Below are 22,561 nucleotides of genomic sequence, written 5' to 3'. Positions count from 1 at the left end.
GGTTCAAGACGGGTTATTGATTTCACATTGTTCACTCTGAAGTGTGCATCTGTCTGTCATTGTAGACTGTGAGGTGTCAGCACTTAGTAGAAAAAGAAAGGGGATTCAGGATCCAGCACATGCACTCACATGCACACAAACGTAAACACAGGAGCCTTCATTTCCTGGAGATTGTTATTCACTTCATCGTTTCCTTGTCCTTGCTAGCCTTCATTTGGTGAACCTTTATGTTTTGACAGTGTAGAGATTGCATCTCATGTTGTGAATACTGACAGAGTGACAGGTCTGAAGTTCTTCTAGTGCCATTTTCATTAACCTGTCTTCTTCATTGATTGGAACAAAGCAATACTTTCTAAGTTTTTAAGTGCTTATAGGGCTGAAGTAGGTATATAGGATAGCATAGAATAGAACAGAATAGAATAGAATAGAATAGCTCTTTTTTGTCATTGTACATGTACAACAAAATTAAGAGTACTCCACACGAACTGTGCAGGAGTAAAAAAATAAAAAATAAATAGTAAACACATCAGGAATAAATAACTAGAGGAAGTCTAGAGGAATGTGTACAAAACAATAGAAAGGCACACAATGGAGAGCAAAGTGCTCGGAGGTAGTGCAAAGAAAAGACTTGGTCTGAGTACAGAGTCTGTGTGTGAGCGGCCTGAGTGATGAGGGTTACTCAGACCATGGCACAGATTGGAGAGGTAGGCACGGGTGGGGTGTGGGGATAGTGTTTGTTGACAGTGCGAATGGCCCAGGGGAAGAAGCTGTTTGTGAGGCTGGAGGTGTGGGACCCTATTGACCTGAGGTGCCGACCAGAGGGCAGCAGGTAACAGGTGGTGGGCGGGGTGCAAGGGGTCACCTGTGATGGCCCTCGTTTTCCTGAGACAGGAGGATCTGGCGATGGTCTCCAGGGGTGGCAGAGGGCAGCCAGTGATTTTTTTGGCTGTGTTAATTTACCCTCTGCACAGACTTCTTGTTCTCAGTTGTGGCCCATGCGTACCAAACAACCAGGCAGTAGAAGAGCATTATCCCTATCTGAATAATGGGCCCAGCGTAAAAGCTAATTTTTTTCCACATATGTCTCTCATTTTGTTTTTTCCCCCCTTTTTCCTTCTTGTTTTTTGTTTATTTGTGTATAAAAGTCAACAGTTTCCTTAAGACAACTAAAGATTATTATCATGGGTCAGGTCCATGCTAACATGCCACTGTCTTGTGTTGCTTATGCTATACTCAACAAGAAAAATTCAAGTCATGCCAAAATTATAATTATTATTAGTATATTAATTATGTATCAAGTTATAATTATGGAATGCAATGGAGACTACCAAAAGTCTATTTGGTAGCCATCGATCAGATGGCCAGAACCTTCACCTCTGACTGCCATCAACCCCACTAAGCACCGGCCCAAATGCATGCCTAGGCAGGCCTCAGGCAGACCCAGGACTTGCTGGAGAGATTAGATCTACTGGGGAATGTCTTGGTCTTGTATCTTCATGGGATAGATTCAACAAGGCGCTGGAAGTAAACCTCAGAGATTTTGGTCCATATTGACATGATAGCATCAAACAATTGTTGCAGATTCATCAGTTGCGCATCCACGATGCCAATCTCCTGTTCTACCACATCACAAAGGTGCTTTGTTGGATTGAGATCTGGTGACTGTTTGATCATCTGTTGGTCAGTATAGGGAACTCATTTTCATGTTTAAGAAACCAGTTTGAGATGATCTGTGCCTTGTGACATGACTCAAAATCCTGTTGGAAACAACAATCTAAAGATGGGTACACTATGGTCATAAAGAGACATGGTCAGTAACAATACACAGGTAGCCTGTGGCTTTACTTTATGAGACTTAATTGGTACTAAGGTACTATTCCCCACAACATTACACCACCACCAGCCTGAACTGCTGATAAAAAGCAGGATGTATCCATGCTTTCATGTTGTTTGCAACACATTCTTACACTAACACAAATGTTGCAGCAAACAGACTCATTAAACCAGGCAAAGTTTTCTCAATGTTCTATTGTCCAATTTTGGTGAGCATGTGTGAATAGCAGATAAAGTTTCCTGTTCTTAGCTGACAGGAACTGCACCCTGTATGATCTTCTAATGCTCAAAGTCAAAAAAATTACTATTCTTTCCCATTTATCTGCTCTGTTTTTCAACTTCATAAGGTCGTCTTGACCATTTTTACATGCTTGTAGTTCAAGTTGAGTTCTGTGTGCCCTGGGGGTTGGTGACATGTAATTGGCTGATTAGATATTTGCAGGTTTACCTAAACAAGTGAGTGTGCATTTATTTTATTTAATATATTTTTGCCTTTACTATTATTTTTCAGTGATTTTAAAAAAGTAAAAAAAAAGAAGTAAAAATGTAATATTTTTATGAATGGTCTTCAAACTTTACAACAATATACTACACCTTCAGGGACATTAGTACCCAGGTTGGGGAAGCATTTGTCCTTGACCTTCATTGTAAGGACCCAAGCTCAAAGTAATATTTAATAATAAATGGTATGGAGAAAGCAGTAAAACACTCATTTAATTTTTTTCAATACGACGCCCTGCAACGTCACAGTGAAATATATATACATATATATATTTATATATATGTATATATTTGCTCCAGTCTTGCCACATGATATGCACAATGACAGTGTTCTTGCTGCACCACTTGTTCCATGTACAATAGTAAAATAGGATTTAGTCAGTCCTAAGTGTTGAACTGTGTGAGGATAGCATTCTGAGTGACAGATTTATTATTGCTCTATTCTTCACAGTTTAAGTCACAGCTTCCTTGGTTCACCATCTGCTTGGCTCACTGAGTTGCTCTGTTCCCTCTAGTCTTGTCCCCCTCTCTTTCTCCACATTTAAGTTGTCACGACTTCTTAGAGCACTAATGGGCTGTTAATCTCCATCTCTCATCAGTTCTGTTCTGTTACGTTTTGTTCTCTTTTCTCTTCCCTCTTCCTTTCTTCCCCTTCTCCTGCAGTATATCACCAGGAGTACCTTCTTTGCTGGCTCAGCACTTCCCCTCTCTTTCCCCCTTGCCTTTCTGTATATACTAATGACACTGCAGCATTTAGGAGTGTTTGTGTGTGTCCTTGTGGAAAAAAGTTGTTGGTGTGGCAGTTTTTTGATATAGATATTGCAGATTGTTTGGATAACTGTAGACGGATGAGACGGATAGCCATCATGACAGGTAGAGCAGAAATGGCGAGATGAAAGAGTGCAGCTCTTGGCTCTTCGGAGAGGTGTTGGCAGCGTTTTTTCCTCAGTTCACTGCACATTAGCTTAACAAGGCTGAGAACAAATATACTGGCCACACTGTTGAACTAAGAGTAGAGTGTAATGAGATCCTTTAAAAAGCTCTTAATAAGCTCTTTTTTTTCTCTTTTCTCTCTGCAGATGGAAAAGTGTATGCGCTGGGGGGCATGGGTGCAGACACAACACCACAGGCCCTGGTTAGGGTGTATGATGCAGAGAAGGACCAATGGCACCCAATGGCATCTATGCCCACACCGCGGTATGGAGCCACGCCCTTCGTAAGAGGAACCAAAATCTACGTGATGGGTAGGAAATACATCATGCAGATGTTATACTGTTAGCATATACTGACATTTACCTTAAAGCTGTAGAGAAATACATGACTTCCTGCCAGTGGTGCTCCATTAGGCTGATCTCTCTCCTTTTAGTCTCAGACAGCGTTGTCTTAAAGCTCCTTAACTGTCATTTAATATGTGCACCCAACCTTTAGATCACTGCCATCTTGTGTTACCATTTGGTATTTCTACTGAAAGCTGTTCTTACATCAGTCTCAAAGTATAGTTGTCTGTCTGTGAGAGTGTGTCTATCTCCTGTTTACAATGACAGAAGCTGGGCAAGAGGCCAGCAGTTATTTTTCTGGTGCTTTGCACATGCACATTGTGGACAAACTGCTGCTGGTCTGCTTTTACCACTCTCAGATCAGAAACACAGCTAGCATTATCAAGTAAATAAGCTTCTGTACTTTAACTTTGTAACAGATGAATTTCCTCTTGCAAACCACCCTGCCTATCATGCATGATGTAGAAAAGAAGAAGTATGAAAAACACATTAATAAGGAAAGCTGTGGCAATGAGTAAGCAGGGAAACGCAGCTTTGTCCATGTCAGGTCTAATAAAACAGGTGAACAGGTGAACAGGTGCAGGTTCAGCAAAGACTGATGTCTGAACCAGCTGTTTTGCCAAAATTCTACCTTCAGGTTTAATCCATATTTTAATACCACTTGTTGATATTGACAGTTAATCATTTCACGTACCTCTTATTAAATTCATATTTTAATATACTGGGCCTGTATGTTCGTTTCGTCACTCATCCAAGTGACTTCTTCAGTCTCAGCTCACTGCAGGTTTCCCCAATCTTTTAAACAGAACATTTGCATAAGGACTGAAACTGGCACCAGTGCCAAACAATGGGCTGTGAGGTCTGTTTCTTGATCATTAATATGCAAAATGGCATGACCATCGATCAACAACCAATGATCAAAGACCAATCATCAATGGCCATGAGTACCATTCACAGATAGTTGAGGAATGGTTGCAATCACAGTATTTTAAGATGGTGAAAGATGTAGCCTTTGGCCCCCTCCTCGATTCAGAGATGGTCTTTCGCTTTTCACATAAATGGTCTCTTTGACTCTGTGCTCAAACCAGCGTTCCTCCCTGTCCAGGATGTGCACATCCTCATCAATGAAAGAGTGTCCATTGGCCTGTAGGTGTAAATAGACTGCAGAGACCTGGTCTGACGAGGTGGCTATTCTGTGTTGTGCCATCTGCATAGCCAGAGGTTGTTGCATGGCAACCTCCTGGCACCTAACAGCATACACTACATTACTCTGTTTGTGCCGTGGGATACTTGGGGTGGACAATTTTTGGCGCAGCATGTTTTAGGTTTTGAAAGCCACAGAGTGTTTAGAGAAAATGCATCTCAGCTCTTTTCCCATGCTCCTGACACATAAGGGATCACTAAGGGTTTGTGCTTAGGCAGCAGTTGTCTCTCCTGGATTGCCTGGAGCTCTCTTTAGGTGCCTTCCCAGCTTCCCAGACAACAAATGTCCAGGTGGGATAACCACCTTTACTCAGGGAGTTCTTGATATGAATACAAAGCATGTTCCCATCATCACAATGGATTTTTAGTGAATGTGAAATTAGTCTTTTTCATTGGTTTTTCCCTTGGACCTCCCACAGGGATGTCATTTTTGTGCAGTTTCTTAATTAGTGTTGAATCATGAACTTTGAGCTTAGCTGACACAAGTGCGGCCAACATATATCTAAATGTTGTTCTGGGTTCTTATCTGACCTCCTGGATGAGTCACTGATGCATCCTTGGAGTAATTTTGGCAGACCGACCACTCCTGGGAAGTTTCACCAGTGTTTCAAGTTTTCCAGTTAAAGGATAAAGGCTTTCTCTGTCATTTACTCGAGCCCCCTAAACCTTAGAAATGACTTTGTAACCCATCAATATTTTTTTGTTTAAAGTAATTGAAGGTTATTTCAACACTTAAAATTTTAGTGTTTAAAATGTGTTTACATTTCATTTCCAAATGAACTCTGTGAGTTTTGAGACACAGCAGTCATCTGTCAAATGCCCCCAAAAGATTCACATGTCCTCTTGTGCTGTAAGAGGGTTGATTAATGGGTCACTGTAACATGGAGACCTTTGTTTCAAACCAGTCTTTTTAATTATTACTTAATAATTACTTTTCCACAAATTAACCTAAGCCTATGCTATGGTATACTGCATATTACTGTAATGTTGTTATTATTGGCAACAAAGAAGCAATTTCTTAATCCAAACCAAATGACTGTGCCTAAATCTAACAGTTTTGTCACATATCTGGATAAGAGTGATCTTTATTGTTGGTGGTTGATGTCTACTGCTGGTATTGGTCATATCAGGGGGGTAAATGACCTAAATAGTCACCTAAAGGTCTTTTTGTACCTTAAACTGAGCTGATGCTTCCCTTATATCTCAGGTATATGGAGCATAAATATTGGACTGACGTTCTGTTGGTAGGTAGAAGTTTGTCAGTTAATAAGTTTTAATCTTGCTTGATTTGATGGAAAAACAAATAAAAGTGAAATTATTCCAACAATGCAAAAGTGTTCTGATACAAGAAACACTGTGTTTCTTGTATCAGTGTTTCTTGTGTTTTAAAAGATTAATTGGGGAATATCCGTTTGCCTCGTAATGAGCTCTCCCACACATGAGTTATAAAGTGTGAGAAAACAGAGAGAGACCAGGTCAAAGCAGGTGGAGTTCAGATGGTGTTCATTTATCTGATGACTCAGTGTAACACTGATATATATATGGTGAAGAAATCAGTTTATCACAGGTCAAACAACAACATCCATCACCCTGACAAATGATTGCTGTCTGCCACAAAGTGACCTCCCTTTCATCATCAGGTAAACAAGCCGACATCTGGGCAATGTGGCTGCAAACAGAATTCTATATTCACGTAAAAACAACAGCTGTGCAGGCGCATTCTGCACTCTTTTAGCACTGCATCATTTTAAAGGCTCTTTTTCTGACCTAAGTTAGACTTGAATTTAGGATTTTAGTCATGTTAAGGCAACTAAAGGTTTGTAAACTAATGGCTCAAGTACACTCTGTTACCTGTCTCTAAGACTCAGAACCATCCATGACTGATAATTCAGACATGCAGCATCTTCTCCTTTGTCTAAATGAACTCAAACTAAACTCAAACTAAAAAGAAGATGTGTTCAAAATGTGCTAAGACAATGCAAAGAAAAGTCTGGCAAATAGTAGAAGAAATGGCATAGCACCTTAAATGTAATTCAGTGTCTGCTACCTATGATGTAACCTAACACTGAACACCACGGCCACCAGTCCAACATACAACAATACTTTTGTACTTTTAGGCAGCAGGCATCGTATGTCAAACTGCACAGTGTTTGTGTGTTTGCAGATATTTGTTGAGCAGTTAGAAATACAGCATTTGAAATAACGTGTTAAAAAAAAAGCAGTCACTTTATGCTCTTCAATACTATCTCAAATGAATCAGGCTAACTTTATCCTGTGAAGATTGTCCTATAAATGATGTCTTTTGTATGTTATTGTTTGCTTCATTTAACTTAAAATCAGTTTGATGTTTGCAGGCATATTATGACAGGAAATAATAACTCCCACCACATGTCTTAAAGTTTATTGAAACGTTCCCGTTTTAAAATTGTGAGGAGCAGAAAGTAGAGATTTTGTGTTAAAATGTAGTGAGTAAAAACAAATGGCAAATAATGTAAAATAAATTCAGAAGTACAGATATCAATTAAATATGACACTTCTAAATAATTATAGTAACAAAATATGTGTACTTCATCTACTTTCCACCTCTGCTTGGTGTCCTGGACAACAAATGTTTGCACATCAGCTGCTTTAGTGGAGAAGAGGAAAGATTGGCTTCTTCTTTAAAACCAACTCCCAAGTTTCAACAAAATCACATGGTATAGTAAAAATAGCCACAAAAACAAATAAACAAAAAAAATCCAAACACAAACAAAGAAAATCTTTAAGTTTTAAGTAGAAGAGTAAACTCATTCATGTTGGTGTGGCTGCAGCTAATGATGCCGGGAAGTGCATGGGACAGAGAGCGATGACTAGTCTAAAGTGCAGCCACGTGGTCTGTGCACAGATGGGAGTTTAATCATATTATATCAAATTAGACACAGACTAATTTGTAATATACCAAGAGAATATAAATAATTTATGCTGTTTTTTTAAGCTGTCTCTCTCTCTCTCTCTCTGTGACTGTAATGTCTTCTCGCTGGGATTGCGTTAAAGCTTTACCGTACCTTGCACATTCATGCTGTTTCTACAGCTGCTGCTGCACTTGAGGGGGTTGTTCTCTTCAGCGGGTGCTTGAACCTCTTTTCATTTAAATTCCCTGTGTTCCCAGTCAACAGTGGCCTTGCTGGCAAATGACGTAACTCACGAGGCTTCCTAGCGCTTTGAAATTCGTGTGCCTACGTGCCTCCGTGTGTTCACAGTACACATCAAGGATTTTGCAGCAGCGTCGTGGTTAGCAATCAGCACACGTGCAGCTGAAAAACAGTTGTCAGCAAAGTGAAGGATGACGAAAAAGATTATTCAGTGAAACAAATACACGAGTGTAAAAACACACACAGCACTGGATGAATACTGCACCACACTTCATCAGCAGCAAATAATGATAAAGAATCTAAATCATGACAAAAACAAACATCTTCATTTTTCCACTGAATTTACTGCATCAGGTCAACAAGTAAATCATAAATGGTGTTTAACCAGCCAGCAGTCTGTACTTTCATCCCCAGTAAGAATCTTGGATAGCTGATGAATTACTGTAACAACAAACATCACAAATCTCAGAATGCACACCATTACACGGCAGTTTTCCTGCTTATTCTTTTTTTATTGGCAGTTTGGGAGACATCCAAGTGTTGGCTTCTGCTGGAGGCAAAAGTGAGAAATGCTTACAGCAACATACATATACCATTTCAACCATTTGTTACTGAACCACAATGTAATATATATTCCTTTTCAGCCAATGTGGAACACAGAATGGACATGAATAAAGAGCAAAAAATATGAAAGAGGACAACAGCAATCTGGCACAGCAGTAGCTAACTTACTCATAAAATACAGTTAAACAAGATGTTTTAGTTAATAATAGCTACAACTGAAAAACGTATATTAGTATATTTTCTCTAATGAATGTCTATGTAAATTATTTTTAACACATGAAACAAACAGTTTTCCTTAAGATTTACAATGTGTAGGTATTTATTTAGTCATTTATGCGCTAAAGGTGGATCTCCTGTCTCCTCCTTACTTCTTTTAAATTTTAAATTTGTTGACAATTGAAATGACAGTTTTGATCAGCAAATAGCTAATATTGCTACACCAATAGTATTGGTTATTTAAAAAATAATAATAAGGAAGGCTCTATAATTCACATTTGTAGAATGCACTCCACACACACATTGTTTATGCTCAGAGATGTCTCGTTTATTTAGGGTTCTTTATGCAACAACCCACAGTCTGGTCAGCGCTGGTCTCAGCTTTTCCAACAACCCCGTCTCTCGTCTCCCGCCTCACTAAAAAGGGGAAAAAAGACTCATCAGTCCAAACACCGCCAGCTGTGTTCTCACCTGCCTCCCCGGCACTGCCCCCTTGAGCTCACTGCACCACTCCTCCCCTGCAGTTGAGCCAGGGAGCACGCCTCCGCCACTATGTTATTTTTATGTTACCCTTACCCAAATGTTTACTGTGACTTTACTGCACCTCTACAGTGCTAACATGCTAATGTTTTTCAGATACCCACCTGAGACCCAACCTATTCATTTATTCTCTGTGTAATATCATATAGAAGTCTGAAGGTTAGGATTTGAAATCATGTGCGATCATATTTCACCAACAAAGTATACCTGGAGAAATTTAGCTTATGCCAATACTGGTAGCTTGGTAAACAGTGATGCTGAATGCGGTACTATTATCACCTTAGGAGGCCATTTGATGCACTGCAGGTTTTGGTGCTTGCAATAGTTTTTTAGTTTTGGATGCTTTAGTCTTTTTTTTAAAATAATTGCTATGTTAATTATGCCAATTTAAAATGTTATGATGTTAAAATGGTTACAAAGCCCAGACACAGATTCAGTGGTAGCTAATGTTTAATTAGGTTGGTGGAGTTTACTGTTGCTACATTAACATATTTTAATAGATGTAATTTCACTTTTTCCTGTCTCTGTACAAATGTAGAGCCAAAGTATAGTAGGAATGGATGCTTGTTGTCTTCCACTGGTGACAGACTGTAATTTTAACCTGTACAGTACTGACTGGTGCTTGGAGATGTGGTATTGATTAGTATTGGTATTACTGATATTGGTCTTTCACTCTCTAGGACTGTTGTGGATGCTCACAAAATGATTATTAATGATTAGCAGGATTAGTATTTTCTCACTAACTAGCTACAAATAATACATAGATAAATTGTGTTTGGAGCTTGTCAGCTGTTGAAACAGACAACAGTGAACCACACAGTTCATGAAACAGTCCTTTGATGTTCTTACATACCGATCCCAATGGTGATCTGCAAAGCTCCTTCATTCTCAGCATCTGTCAGTCATAACAATTAACCAAGTTGCTAATAAAAAAAAGAGCTATTCAGAAAATCAATTAACCGTAATTCATCTTCGTTAAAAGAACCTAGTAAGAAAATGGAACAAATGAAAATATTAATAATACAGTAAGGCTGATTATGCATGGGTCTCCCGCTATATGATTGTACCTTAGCGCTGGCTTCTACCTTTAGCTATGGAGGCTCATGAAGCAACGGGCCAAAGACTAATGGATTCTTTTGTTTTTTGTTTTTTTTTATTGTCCAGATTTCTGTCTGCTATGTATAATCTACATAACAGAGATAAATCTGTTATATAGATTATACAGATGGCTTATTTTTGCTGAGCTGAATTTGGTTTAGAATGCAGCTCAGGCCCGTGATTATATGTAGATTTGTGCAAAAGCTGTCTCCTTCAGTAGTGCAGCAGTCCAGATTCTCTGTTTTACACTTTTGCCAAAATGTTAGTCTGTGGAGTATTGCAGCAACACTAAAACCATATGTGAACTATGTACTCTCACGGAAAACCATACACAGTAGACTCTGCTCCAATCAACCAAATCTTTTGCATGGAATCTCTTTTTCTCACATGTAATGCTTCCCACACAGTTCGACTCTTTGTCTCGCTACTGCCATCGATCTCTTTGCCACTCTGCCCACTCCAGCTGACCCTCTTCCACTTTCTTCTCTCACTCCTCCACATTCTGTTCTTCTCTTTCTATAATGCTTTCTATAATTTCTCTGTCACTCTCTCATATTCTTTACATTTCCCCCTTCTTTTTCCGCTGCCTCCCTCCCTATTTGCCTCTCACCCCTGGCCCCCACAGTGCTGCGCTGCTTTCAACCCCCTTGTTCCCATCATTCAAACTCTTACTGCCCGCTCCACGCAGGCTCTCTCTGTCTGTCTCACAAAGCTTGCCTTCCCCTTGTAGTCGTATTTTACAAGGTTAAGTTATGATTTGTGGAAGTAGACAACTCCTAAGTGTCCTAGGGGAGCTCCCTGCTGCTGTGCTCTCCTTTCAGCCCAAAATGAAATGTGGTCCCAGCGCTGGTCTGTGCACTCGCTAGACTTTGACATAAATGCAAAGGAAACTATGTGAAAGGCACTGGGGATTAAAAAGCAATGAAACAGGAAATGGAAACAGGGACAAACAGTGTCACACAGAAAATTTGCATTTGTCCTTGGCTTGTTGTTTGTGCACATGATAATATTTCTGGGAATATATTTCATTTATGAGAAGGGGCATGCAGTTTCCATGTCTTCATGATAATACACAGGTGACTTTGTCAGTTCGCTCACATTTCACTTCTCTGGATTTTAATAGAATCTCTTGTAATTGTAAAGCTTTGTCATAATCATAAATTCACTGAATCTCTCTCCCCTCTCCTCCAGGTGGTCGCCAGGGAAAGATGCCAGTGACAGCACTGGAGGCTTTTGACCTGGAGATGAAGAGCTGGACACGTTATTCCTGCATCCCCAGCCGGAGGGTCTTTTCCTGCTGTGCTTCAAATGAGCGAAGCCTCTTCAGCCTTGGGGGCCTCCAGCAGCCGGGGCCGCATAACTTTTACTCCAGACCTCACTTTGTCAGCACCACGGAAGAGTATGATCTGGATCAAGGTAAGCTGTTATTTAACCCTGAAGGAAGTCATGAGTTTAAGATGACATTTTTAAGGTCGAACTCAAGGGATGAAATACAGCCTGAAGGAGCAGGAGCTTTCTGGGTGATCCATTAAACTGGTTAGGCAGCGGTTTTGATGCTTTCACTCTCTCTTTCACTCTCTTTAAATGGGTTTGAGTATTGGAGATTAGCCCATTATAGTTAGATGGCAAGTATTTTGTAAAATTTTCTACCTGTCCAATAGTGCTATACCTGCCTGACCACCACAAATAAGGTAAATGGTTCTTATATAGAGCTTTTCTACTCTGTCTTGAGCACTCAAAGCGCTTTACACAACTTGTACATTCACCCATTCACATCCATTTGCACAATGCACCTTTTTCTACTGTTTCTAAGTGCTTCCTAATTTTTATCCACACACATTCATACTCCAATTGATGCACCGGAGAACAACATGGGGTTAGTATATTGCCCAAGGACACTTGGCATGCAGACTGGACATGTATATTTACATAATTTCTTTCTCTTCCTCCCTCATTTTCCACCTCCTCATCTTTCTCACTTCAAGCATTATATAATGAACTGAGCTCATGGCTCTAACACATGAAAATGTGCATAAACATGCCTATTTATGTCTCATATTGTGGCAATTACTTATTGTCAGCAGATCAGACACAAAATTCTCCCATCTCCGGACAGGTGACAATGAGTTGGCTAAAGAACAACAAGAAGGTTCTAAGTTAACATTATGGCGGCTAACATTAGGTTTGAGTATCCTAAAAATCACATTTTCCCTCTGAAAAACAATTTGATTACATTCTCACATCATAAGAGAGTTTATTCGCTAAGTGCCTGAGTCTATCATTGGTAGATCCACTTCAAAGAAAGTTTCAATAATCCCAGCTAACAGCAGCTAACAGCAGCTAACAGCAGTGCTTACTGACAGAAATGTTCAGGATATCCTCAACAACTCACCTCGGTATCGCTGTAATCAGTTTGTCATCAGTTTCGATGACACGCTGACTTATAGCGGACTCCCAGGACACCAGACATATTGACACTGCAGTCATATTGACAGCTGAGGTAAATGACATTTGTCATACAGTGGCAAATGCATTTGAACTGGGATGTGAAAAAACAGAATTCAGTTTACGGCAATCAACAGACATGTGGAGTGCTCTTCCCACTCCCTTTCAATATGTAAATGAATCAGAATGGTAGCAATATTGAAATGCATTGATTTTGTATAGTATTTTTTTTCTCTTATTTTCTTTACTAAATGTACCTGTATATTGTGGTGGACAAATTTTACACACTGTGCCTTTAAAAAGGACAAATTGCATAAAAGTTTAAAAGACAGATTAAACAGATAAAAGCACAAACATATGCTTCCTTTCATAAAGAAAAAAATAAAACAAACAAAGAATAAATAAATAAGGAAAAATCACACACACATACTTGCAATGATAATATAACAAATTATGTATTTATGTATGTGAATTATTGAAAATGTCAGGAATATTCTAAATTATGGAGCCTTATATTGCGTTATTTTAACATATACTGTTGTCATTTCAGTCTTGTGTCACGGCAAAGGCAGACAGTTAGAATGAACCACGTGTCAGCCTCACATAACACACAAACCTTTAAAAAACTACTCACATCCTTCCAGCTGAAGCCTTCTTATCGGGCTTTTCTTTCTGCACCTTAGCTTGTTAAATGAGCTGCCAAACAAATTTGCACAGCTACGATCAGTTTGCACACTGGATAGCTAATTACCTGCTCATGTGCAGCACATTAAACCATCAACAACTTGCATTTCTCTCCGGCTGGTTAAGATCAAACATATGGAGCAAATGTTCCTCATTTCAGTGATTAAAACACACAAGCACACAAAGGAATGACGAACAGTGACTTCAGCGGGACGGCAGCAGGAGCGAGAATTTGTTTTAGTGCGTTAACAATATAATGCTTTCATTATTTTAGTGTAGTGTTTTTTTTAATGTTTTGAAAATGGCTTTGCTTCACCGTCCTTTAATAGTGTCTGTTTAAGTAAAGAAGGATCTCTCCTTTAATATGAAAAGGCTACAGGATGTTCAGTATTATCACAAAATGCAATAAGTTTAATGTGTCAAACAGGAACAGAGAGAAACAAGGCTTTACTACAATGAAGGGATTACAAATGCAAGCCTGGTTTAACCCTTGTGTTGTCCTCGGGATTCCCATATACTTGTTTGCCATTCACCTAGGGGTCATTTTTGACCCGAGGACAACACAAGGGTTAATAAAGTACTTTCTCCAGTTGAGGTAACTAAAGTTCCAAGTCCACTTTTAGAGCACTTCATGTACTTATGCTTGATAGACATCAAGCATAAGTACAAAACATCATAATTCGAGACACCAGTTTATTTCTCAGTTCCTTTTTGCTGCTGTGGTCTGTGTTATCATACCTCAGCTGGCTTAAGGTGTATAGGATCTTGTCTGAATACAATGTATACATGCAGCGGTATCCTGGTTTCTTTCAAAATGCTGCAGCTTACATGCTTAAATGTCATTTTGTTTAAAACTAACATAAACACAGGAATGGAGTGCTTCAGAACTTGATCGTAAGCAGGATACTCACCTCCATATAAGCTCACCTAATGTGCAGTTCGTGTTATGGATACTGCTGTGTTGTGCTAGTGTTGGGGTAAACAATATTCACATTCTTTCTTCTACTCCATTATTTGAAACTGTGGCACAATGGATGGCTGCTCAAATAGTCACGTCCTAACTTAAATTGTATAGGACAGCGGTCCACAAGCCAGGCCACAGACCAGTACGAGTTAAGGTTCAGGTGTAAATTTATAGTTTTCAAGGTTTCTATTGTCAGATATAAGCCAGTCTGTGGCGCAAAAAAATTTGGGTACCGCTGGTATAGGACCCATGGAAGGAAATGTTATGTTATGTGGTCAACAGGGAGCATATATGATGAGGGACCCTTCTGAGGAATAGAGCAAGGGGAGCTGTGGCCACCAATGAACACTAGAAAATGTTCAGACATGACCTAGACCACTGCAGAGCCATTTGAGATATACCCACCCAGGAGTAATTCAGACAAAGCAGTCCAGTTACTCTGCTTTATGAATTCCTGTATGCTTGAATAATTTCAGTAGATAAGAAGGAGAAGCTGCCTGGTAAACAGCCTAATGGAATCAGCGGTTGGGTATCTCACAGTGTGTGCTATGCCACCCTGGAGCACTCGGAATGGGGAATACAAAGCAGCCCAAATATGGGAAGATTATACATTAGTTGAGTCAGATCATATCAAATCAAATCTGCACTGTTGATGATGATGCTGCAGAATCCTGACCAGTGAAAGAAATGGGCAAACGCTTCTACCACACGGTTTGTCGATTGACTCACTTTAAATGTTGCTGCATAAAACATGACTGAACAAATGCATGTATGCAATGTTGGCAATAAATCTGATTTGAGTAATGACAACACTTCAGGCGCTTAAAGGTGCCCTTAGCTGCTGCAAATCTGTCAATGATTTTAATTTTTTGCTTTATTAATACCTCAGGAGTCAAAACAGAGTGAATCATTAGGATTATGTGGGATATAAGCTTTAATTAACCCATATTATTATTTAGTGATTTTGTGCAAGGATTATAACATATGCTCCAAATCCCATTTGAAGCATGAAATCAAAGTGTGGCTCCTCACATATACTATTAAGCTGTAATTAAGTCTGTTGTAGGCAAATGAGATATTTGATGTTACAGAAGGGTGAAAGCTGAGTGAAACATTTTTAATATAGCACAAACAGTTCGTGTATCCTCAAAATCCACACATTTTAAGTAAAGTTAAGGGGTTTAATGTCATGTTGAAACTAAGCAGCAATATTGCCATAAACAATCTTTCATATATGCATATTTCTCTGGCACTTACATTCAGCAGGGAGCTTGTGGTTTAAGTGCAATGTTATACTGACTGTCAATCTGATTTGTAGACGTTTATTGCAGGATGTGAAGCCAGCTGCATCAGTCATTTGTTCTTCTGCAGATAAAGCCGAGGAGATCTGTTTGTGTGCCTTCGGTGACAGATGATGATTCAAACACTGTCACCTTGCAATTCATGAGAACCCTTTCAAATGTGACATTTCAATCATGTGAGAAACATGGTCTTTAGCTGTCATCTCTCTTTCTATATATATGTGTGTGTGTGTGTGTGTGTGATTGCTTTACCTTTTTTGCTTTCTTTCATAATTTATTATATATCTTTTACCATTTTTATACTTTCATATTGTTGTATATACACTACATCAGTGATTCTAAAACTGTTACCCATGGCCCAGAGAGCCATGGTAACCATGGTAGCCAGGGGTTAAATTACTATAAATATTTATACATTTACAATAAAAACTGATGAGCTGGAGTCATGTGATTTAAATTAGGTTTTTTTTTTTTTACGTCTTTGGCAGACCAGTTTTTGATAAAGAACTACACCATGTCAAGTAAAAAGAGACCAAAAGGCCAAAACATGATGTGACAAAACCATTTTCCTCGTCTTCACCACTCCTTCTTCTTTTTCTTCAAAGGAACAAAGAGAAGACGTGATTGATGGTAAATGGACTGATTCCTATATAGCACTTTTCTGCTCTCGCAGAGTACTCAAACCGCTCTATACAACATGCCACATTCACCCAATCACACCCATTCTCACAAGCACTTTCTCTATACTGAGTGCTTTCTAACTACATTCAAGCACATTCATACTCCGATGGATGCATCGGAGAGTAACTTGGGTTAGTATCTTGCCCAAGGATGCTTGACATGCAGACTGGAGTAGCCATCCCCATTGATTGAAAATAAGTGCAAAAAATTGAGGAAAAAGTAATTTAAGATCATAGTTGCACACAGTACAACACATCATCTCTCACATCATCTATAATTGACTGAGACAGGACTCTCTTCCAGACACTCTAAACCAAGGAACAATGTACATTCCAAATTCCTTTAATTTTAAATATGTTTATATTGTCTATCCTGTAAAATAGTCAGATGTCTATTCATATTAATGTACAGAATTCACCTGCTTGCTGCTACTACTGCACATTCACCCAATGTATATACTATATATATATATATATATATATATTAGGGGTGCAACGATACACAAAATTCACGGTTCGGTTCGGTTAGATACTTTGGTGTCACGGTTCGATATTTTTTCGATACAAAAAAATGTTCATGCATTTTTAATTTGTCATTTATTAAAATTATAAATATATATTTTAACTCAAAAGTACAGTTTTTAAATTTAACCCTAACCCTTGTGCGTGTTTTTTATTTTGACAGCGAATGCGCACCTGCGGACCACTTATGTGCAGCCCTGGTTATTTAGCTCATCATATTGCAGCCACAGAAATTCTTTTGTCCATGAAACCATAAAGCTGCACTTTCTTTTTGCCTTATAGTCTGATTTGTCATAACTTCTCCGTTTTGTGGTAAGCTTTTCTTTGGCTGTCACTTCTTCACCCTGACCTGTCTTATTTGGCTCAGCAGAACTGAAATGCTTTTACACGCTCACTCACATAAGCTCAGCGATTCTCTGCGCGATCAACCTCTCACATGTTTAAGCTTGCTGCGGGAGATTTCACTTGTCATGTTTGCATAGTAAGCTAACGATTAATAAGACGATGTCAGAGGAATTGGTGCACAAATTATCATCACTCACAGATCAGTGCTGTCGCTCTCTATACACAGTTCGCACGATTGCAAAGTGAAAGCAAAAAAACAAGCGCAAATTCAAACGCGACTTCAATATGTCACATATTGACAGTGGCTCACCGATGCCAATGACACAATTACCCAGCTACATTTCTGAAAGAATGCAAAAGCATTGACATATATTTTTCCTACAATAGCCCGACGGGCAGGGAAGAGATAGATTTTGGTAGCCCGACTGAAAAAATCGCTAGCTCCGGGACGTCGGGCTAGCGATATTGCAAGCCCTGTATCTGATTGAGGAATCACTCATCTTTGGAAAAGAGAGTTTATTACAGAGAAATGGCTCTTTCCAAAATAAAAGCTATACTATCCGCTTCTTCTGGGCTATATTCTCAGCAGCATAAGGAGAATCATGTGCTAACAGCTGTCTAAATGACTCGGCTAAAGTTAGTAGCATGCTTGTTGTTTTTGTCTTTGCACTAGGATGATGTCGGCGTAAATGTGCAGTCATATTCGTTGTGTTCCCACTAGTGCTTTCAGGTTAATCTCGTTGAAATGACCTTAACGCCACAACACGGCAAATCTCCGTTAACGAGCTACCGCCGATCGCTCCGTGCATGGGGCTAGACGGCAAACACGTTAACGAGCTAACTGCACTAACACACTAGTTCACACCAATGTAATTGAGCATTGCATGGCACATCCAACATACTGTTTTACTTTAGTCCATGACTCGCTTACCTTCAGGGTCATACGTCACATGAAAACCAAAATAATTCCAAACGCCAGATCTGAATGTTGCAAGTAGAGCTTAACTTCTGTCTCGCTAGCTTGCCCTTCCTTCTGACTATGCTGTCTGTGTTGAGCGCTCAGTGGATCTGCGCTCGACAGTGCAGCCTAGGCGGAGTAGTCGAACACAGATTCACTGAGCGCTCAACACAGACAGCATCGTCAGAAGGAAAATTGATAAAATAAATTACAAATGTTGTATTGTTCGATACATATGCGTACCGAACCGAAAGCACTGTATCGAACGGTTCAATATCGATACGAATATCGTTGCACCCCTAATATATATATATATAATGTTCTTCCTCTACCCCCCCCCATTTTTGCACATGTCGAGGAGCGTGTGAGGCTACATTTCACTGTGTGTTATACTTGTATAACTATGCATGTGACAAATAAAGAACCTTGAACCTTGATTTAGCACGTTTGTCTAAGCTAAATGAAAAGATAATGGACAATGACGCATCACAATTGCAATAAAACAGTAATCCCCTATCAGACTGTTATCAAGTTATGACGCAAGGAAGCAAGCTAGCATGTAAGTGCATGCAATCTGTTTGTGATAATACAGCATTTGAAATGAAATGCAATGACCAGACAAGCACCAGCTGTAACGGAGCTCCCATCGTGGGTTTACTCTTGTTTGACCTAACCAAAAGATGATGTTGAGACAGCTGAGTTTCTGTTGTCAAAATACCAATGTCAGGCTTCAAAAACCCTAAATGGGGGCTACTGTGATTTTTCTTTTTTTCTGTTAATGCTATTACAGCTGTGGATGTTCATATGGCCAAAGCATCACATAATGATGTCATCATGCACAGTGAATCCCTCTGAGTGAGAAGCTCTTGCTTTAGACTCTGAACATTTGGTTTCTGACAGTTTTTTTCTACTCTTTGCTTGTGTCACACACTTGATGACCTGAAAGGATGCAACAAAGATGCCTGAACATGTTTTGAACTGCAAATCATGCAAAGCTAGTATCACTGAGCTCAAAAAGTATTGGACTGGAAATTAGGGAATTTTAACTAATGTAAAATTAATAAATTGTTATTACTCTTTATTAATTATTGATTATTAATTGTAAATTAATCTGATAATAATAATCATCACTATTGGAAGAGTGAAATGTTGTTGTCATAGCGAGTTCAGACTGTGCTTGTGAAAGCCAAGAGATGATGCTGTTAAATCTTATTCTGTACAAATACAATTTTTTGGATTTCTATGAGAAAAATAGTAAGTAAGGATTCTTGTGTGATTATTTGGAATTTTGGGAACAAACTAGATAAAGAGGTCAGTTCCCTCAAAATGGCAAGCATTCTCAATGGTGTGGGCATTAAGTAGGATATGTAAGTGCTCAATTCAAGGCTAGAGTCTGCCCTTTTCAAGCAGCATGACTGAAAAATGTCTAAGTGTATACTGAATCTCAAGTAGCCTCAGAGACTGAAACGGGTCCCCTAGAGTTTAAATGCTGTTAGATGCAGCAATGCAATGTCTCAAAATATCCTCAGTCAAGCTGTGATGATTCATAGTCATAGATAGATAAATAGATGACCATAGTGCCGCTTACTCCGCAATGAGTCGTGATTTGATTCTGCTTTCAAGAGCTGCGGAATGAAAAGAAAGCTGAGTTTGGACTTTGAAAGAAAGATTGAAGACACAAAGAGATATTATTAACTGAGGCCAAGATTTTCAGTGTTTTGGACACAAAGTGGAAAGTAATACACTTTTAAATTTTGAAGTCTTTATACAGGGAGTGCAGAATTATTAGGCAAGTTGTATTTTTGAGGAATAATTTTATTATTGAACAACAACCATGTTCTCAGTGAACCCAAAAAACTCATTAATATCAAAGCTGAATGTTTTGGAAGTAGTTTTTAGTTTGTTTTTAGTTTTAGCTATTTTAGGGGGATATCTGTGTGTGCAGGTGACTATTACTGTGCATAATTATTAGGCAACTTAACAAAAAACAAATATATACCCATTTCAATTATTTATTTTTACCAGTGAAACCAATATAACATCTCCACATTCACAAATATACATTTCTGACATTCAAAAACAAAACAAAAACAAATCAGCGACCAATATAGCCACCTTTCTTTGCAAGGACACTCAAAAGCCTGCCATCCATGGATTCTGTCAGTGTTTTGATCTGTTCACCATCAACATTGCGTGCAGCAGCAACCACAGCCTCCCAGACACTGTTCAGAGAGGTGTACTGTTTTCCCTCCTTGCAAATCTCACATTTGATGATGGACCACAGGTTCTCAATGGGGTTCAGATCAGGTGAACAAGGTGGCCATGTCATTAGTTTTTCTTCTTTTATACCCTTTCTTGCCAGCCACGCTGTGGAGTACTTGGACGCGTGTGATGGAGCATTGTCCTGCATGAAAATCATGTTTTTCTTGAAGGATACAGACTTCTTCCTGTACCACTGCTTGAAGAAGGTGTCTTCCAGAAACTGGCAGTAGGACTGGGAGTTGAGCTTGACTCCATCCTCAACCCGAAAAGGCCCCACAAGCTCATCTTTGATGATACCAGCCCAAACCAGTACTCCACCTCCACCTTGCTGCCGTCTGAGTCGGACTGGAGCTCTCTGCCCTTTACCAATCCAGCCACGGGCCCATCCATCTGGCCCATCAAGACTCACTCTCATTTCATCAGTCCATAAAACCTTAGAAAAATCAGTCTTGAGATATTTCTTGGCCCAGTCTTGACGTTTCAGCTTGTGTGTCTTGTTCAGTGGTGGTCGTCTTTCAGCCTTTCTTACCTTGGCCATGCCACACCTTGTGCTTTTGGGCACTCCAGTGATGTTGCAGCTCTGAAATATGGCCAAACTGGTGGCAAGTGGCATCTTGGCAGCTGCACGCTTGACTTTTCTCAGTTCATGGGCAGTTATTTTGCGCCTTGGTTTTTCCATACGCTTCTTGCGACCCTGTTGACTATTTTGAATGAAACGCTTGATTGTTCGATGATCACGCTTCAGAAGCTTTGCAATTTTGAGACTGCTGCATCCCTCTGCAAGATATCTCACTATTTTTGACTATTTTGTCCTTCTTTTGACCCATTTTGCCAAAGGAAAGGACGTTGCCTAATAATTATGCACACCTGATATAGGGTGTTGATGTCATTAGACCACACCCCTTCTCATTACAGAGATGCACATCACCTAATATGCTTAATTGGTAGTAGGCTTTCGAGCCTATACAGCTTGGAGTAAGACAACATGCATGAAGAGGATTATGTGGACAAAATACTCATTTGCCTAATAATTCTGCACTCCCTGTAGCTTTGACTAATCTGCCAAATATTCTTTGCATTTAATCACTAACTTAGCATTCTTGTCTTTACTTTGATAAACCAAGACTCACAGTGAAATCTGTGGCAGTTTCTCTGCAGAGGCACTGATGCTCAGATGGTTCACCTTAATATGTGCTGGGTTTCAAAAAGAATACATTATAAAGGGTGTAGAAGTAGTTGTGGAAGTCATGACCAATACTGTGTTTCTAAGTTGTTGTTGAGCTTTTTTTCCTGTTTAATTCTATTCAGTGAAAGAAAAGAAATTAACTAATTGGTCTGAAAGTCTGGTTGCTGTAGCTCAGGAGGTAGACTATCTATACCATCTATTTATCTGTGGCTCAATCCCTGGCTGCTCCAACCAAATTTCCTTAGGCAAATACTAGGCCCAGGTTGCTCTCTGATGCATTCATCACAGTGTGAAAGTATTTAAGCATAAGAAAAAAAAGTGCTTTGGTGAATTAGGTGAGTTGTAGTAAGTACTCAGGTAGAGGAATTATAACAGTATCGAATAGCCCAGGGATGGGGCAACTCCAGGCCTCAAGAGCCGGTGTCCTGCAGGATTTAGATGTGTACTTGAACCAACACATCTGATCTAAATGGCTAAATTATCTCCTCAACATGTCTTGAAGTTCTCCAGAGTCCTGGAAATGAACTAATCATTTGATTCAGGTATCTTGACCCAGGGTGATTTGCCTCGGTGAGGCCGGAAGTTCCGCACCCCTGGAATAGGCCCACTAGCTACAGTTCAGCTGTTAGTGGGGCTCATGCTTAAACATTTACATTTTTATATTTTTCAAGGAAAAGGGAAAAACAGTATGGCTTCTTACTAGAAGAGTGTGTGTGCTGAACTGATTTAGGTCTGCAGTGCAGACCTTTCACCAGCTGAGAACATTTAGAGCAGCGATGTCAAACTCATTTTACATCACCACTTTGATCTTAAATGAGCTGAACCAGTAAAGTTTCCTTTTTTGTCGGTTT

General features: G+C 39.4%; 1 protein-coding gene across 2 annotated transcripts in view; it reads left to right on the top strand.

The window, feature by feature from the left end:
* LOC120722674 (kelch domain-containing protein 8B) overlaps positions 1 to 12,406 on the top strand; it is a 185,716-nt gene extending 173,310 nt beyond the window's left edge. For both annotated transcript variants that reach the window (XM_040013761.1, XM_040013760.1), the window contains exons 4-5: positions 3,414 to 3,578; positions 11,555 to 12,406. In XM_040013761.1, the coding sequence (XP_039869695.1) occupies positions 3,414 to 3,578; positions 11,555 to 11,895 (506 nt within the window). In that variant the 3' untranslated portion in view covers positions 11,896 to 12,406. The remainder of the gene's footprint in view (positions 1 to 3,413; positions 3,579 to 11,554) is intronic.
* The last annotated feature ends 10,155 nt before the right edge of the window (positions 12,407 to 22,561 follow it).

The sequence above is a fragment of the Simochromis diagramma genome, unplaced genomic scaffold (genome assembly GCF_900408965.1).
Source record: "Simochromis diagramma unplaced genomic scaffold, fSimDia1.1 OVJJ01000705.1, whole genome shotgun sequence".
NCBI classification, from domain to species: domain Eukaryota; kingdom Metazoa; phylum Chordata; class Actinopteri; order Cichliformes; family Cichlidae; genus Simochromis; species Simochromis diagramma.
The sequence above is the reverse complement of the archived record's forward strand: the minus strand, read 5'-3'. Positions and strand labels throughout refer to the sequence as shown.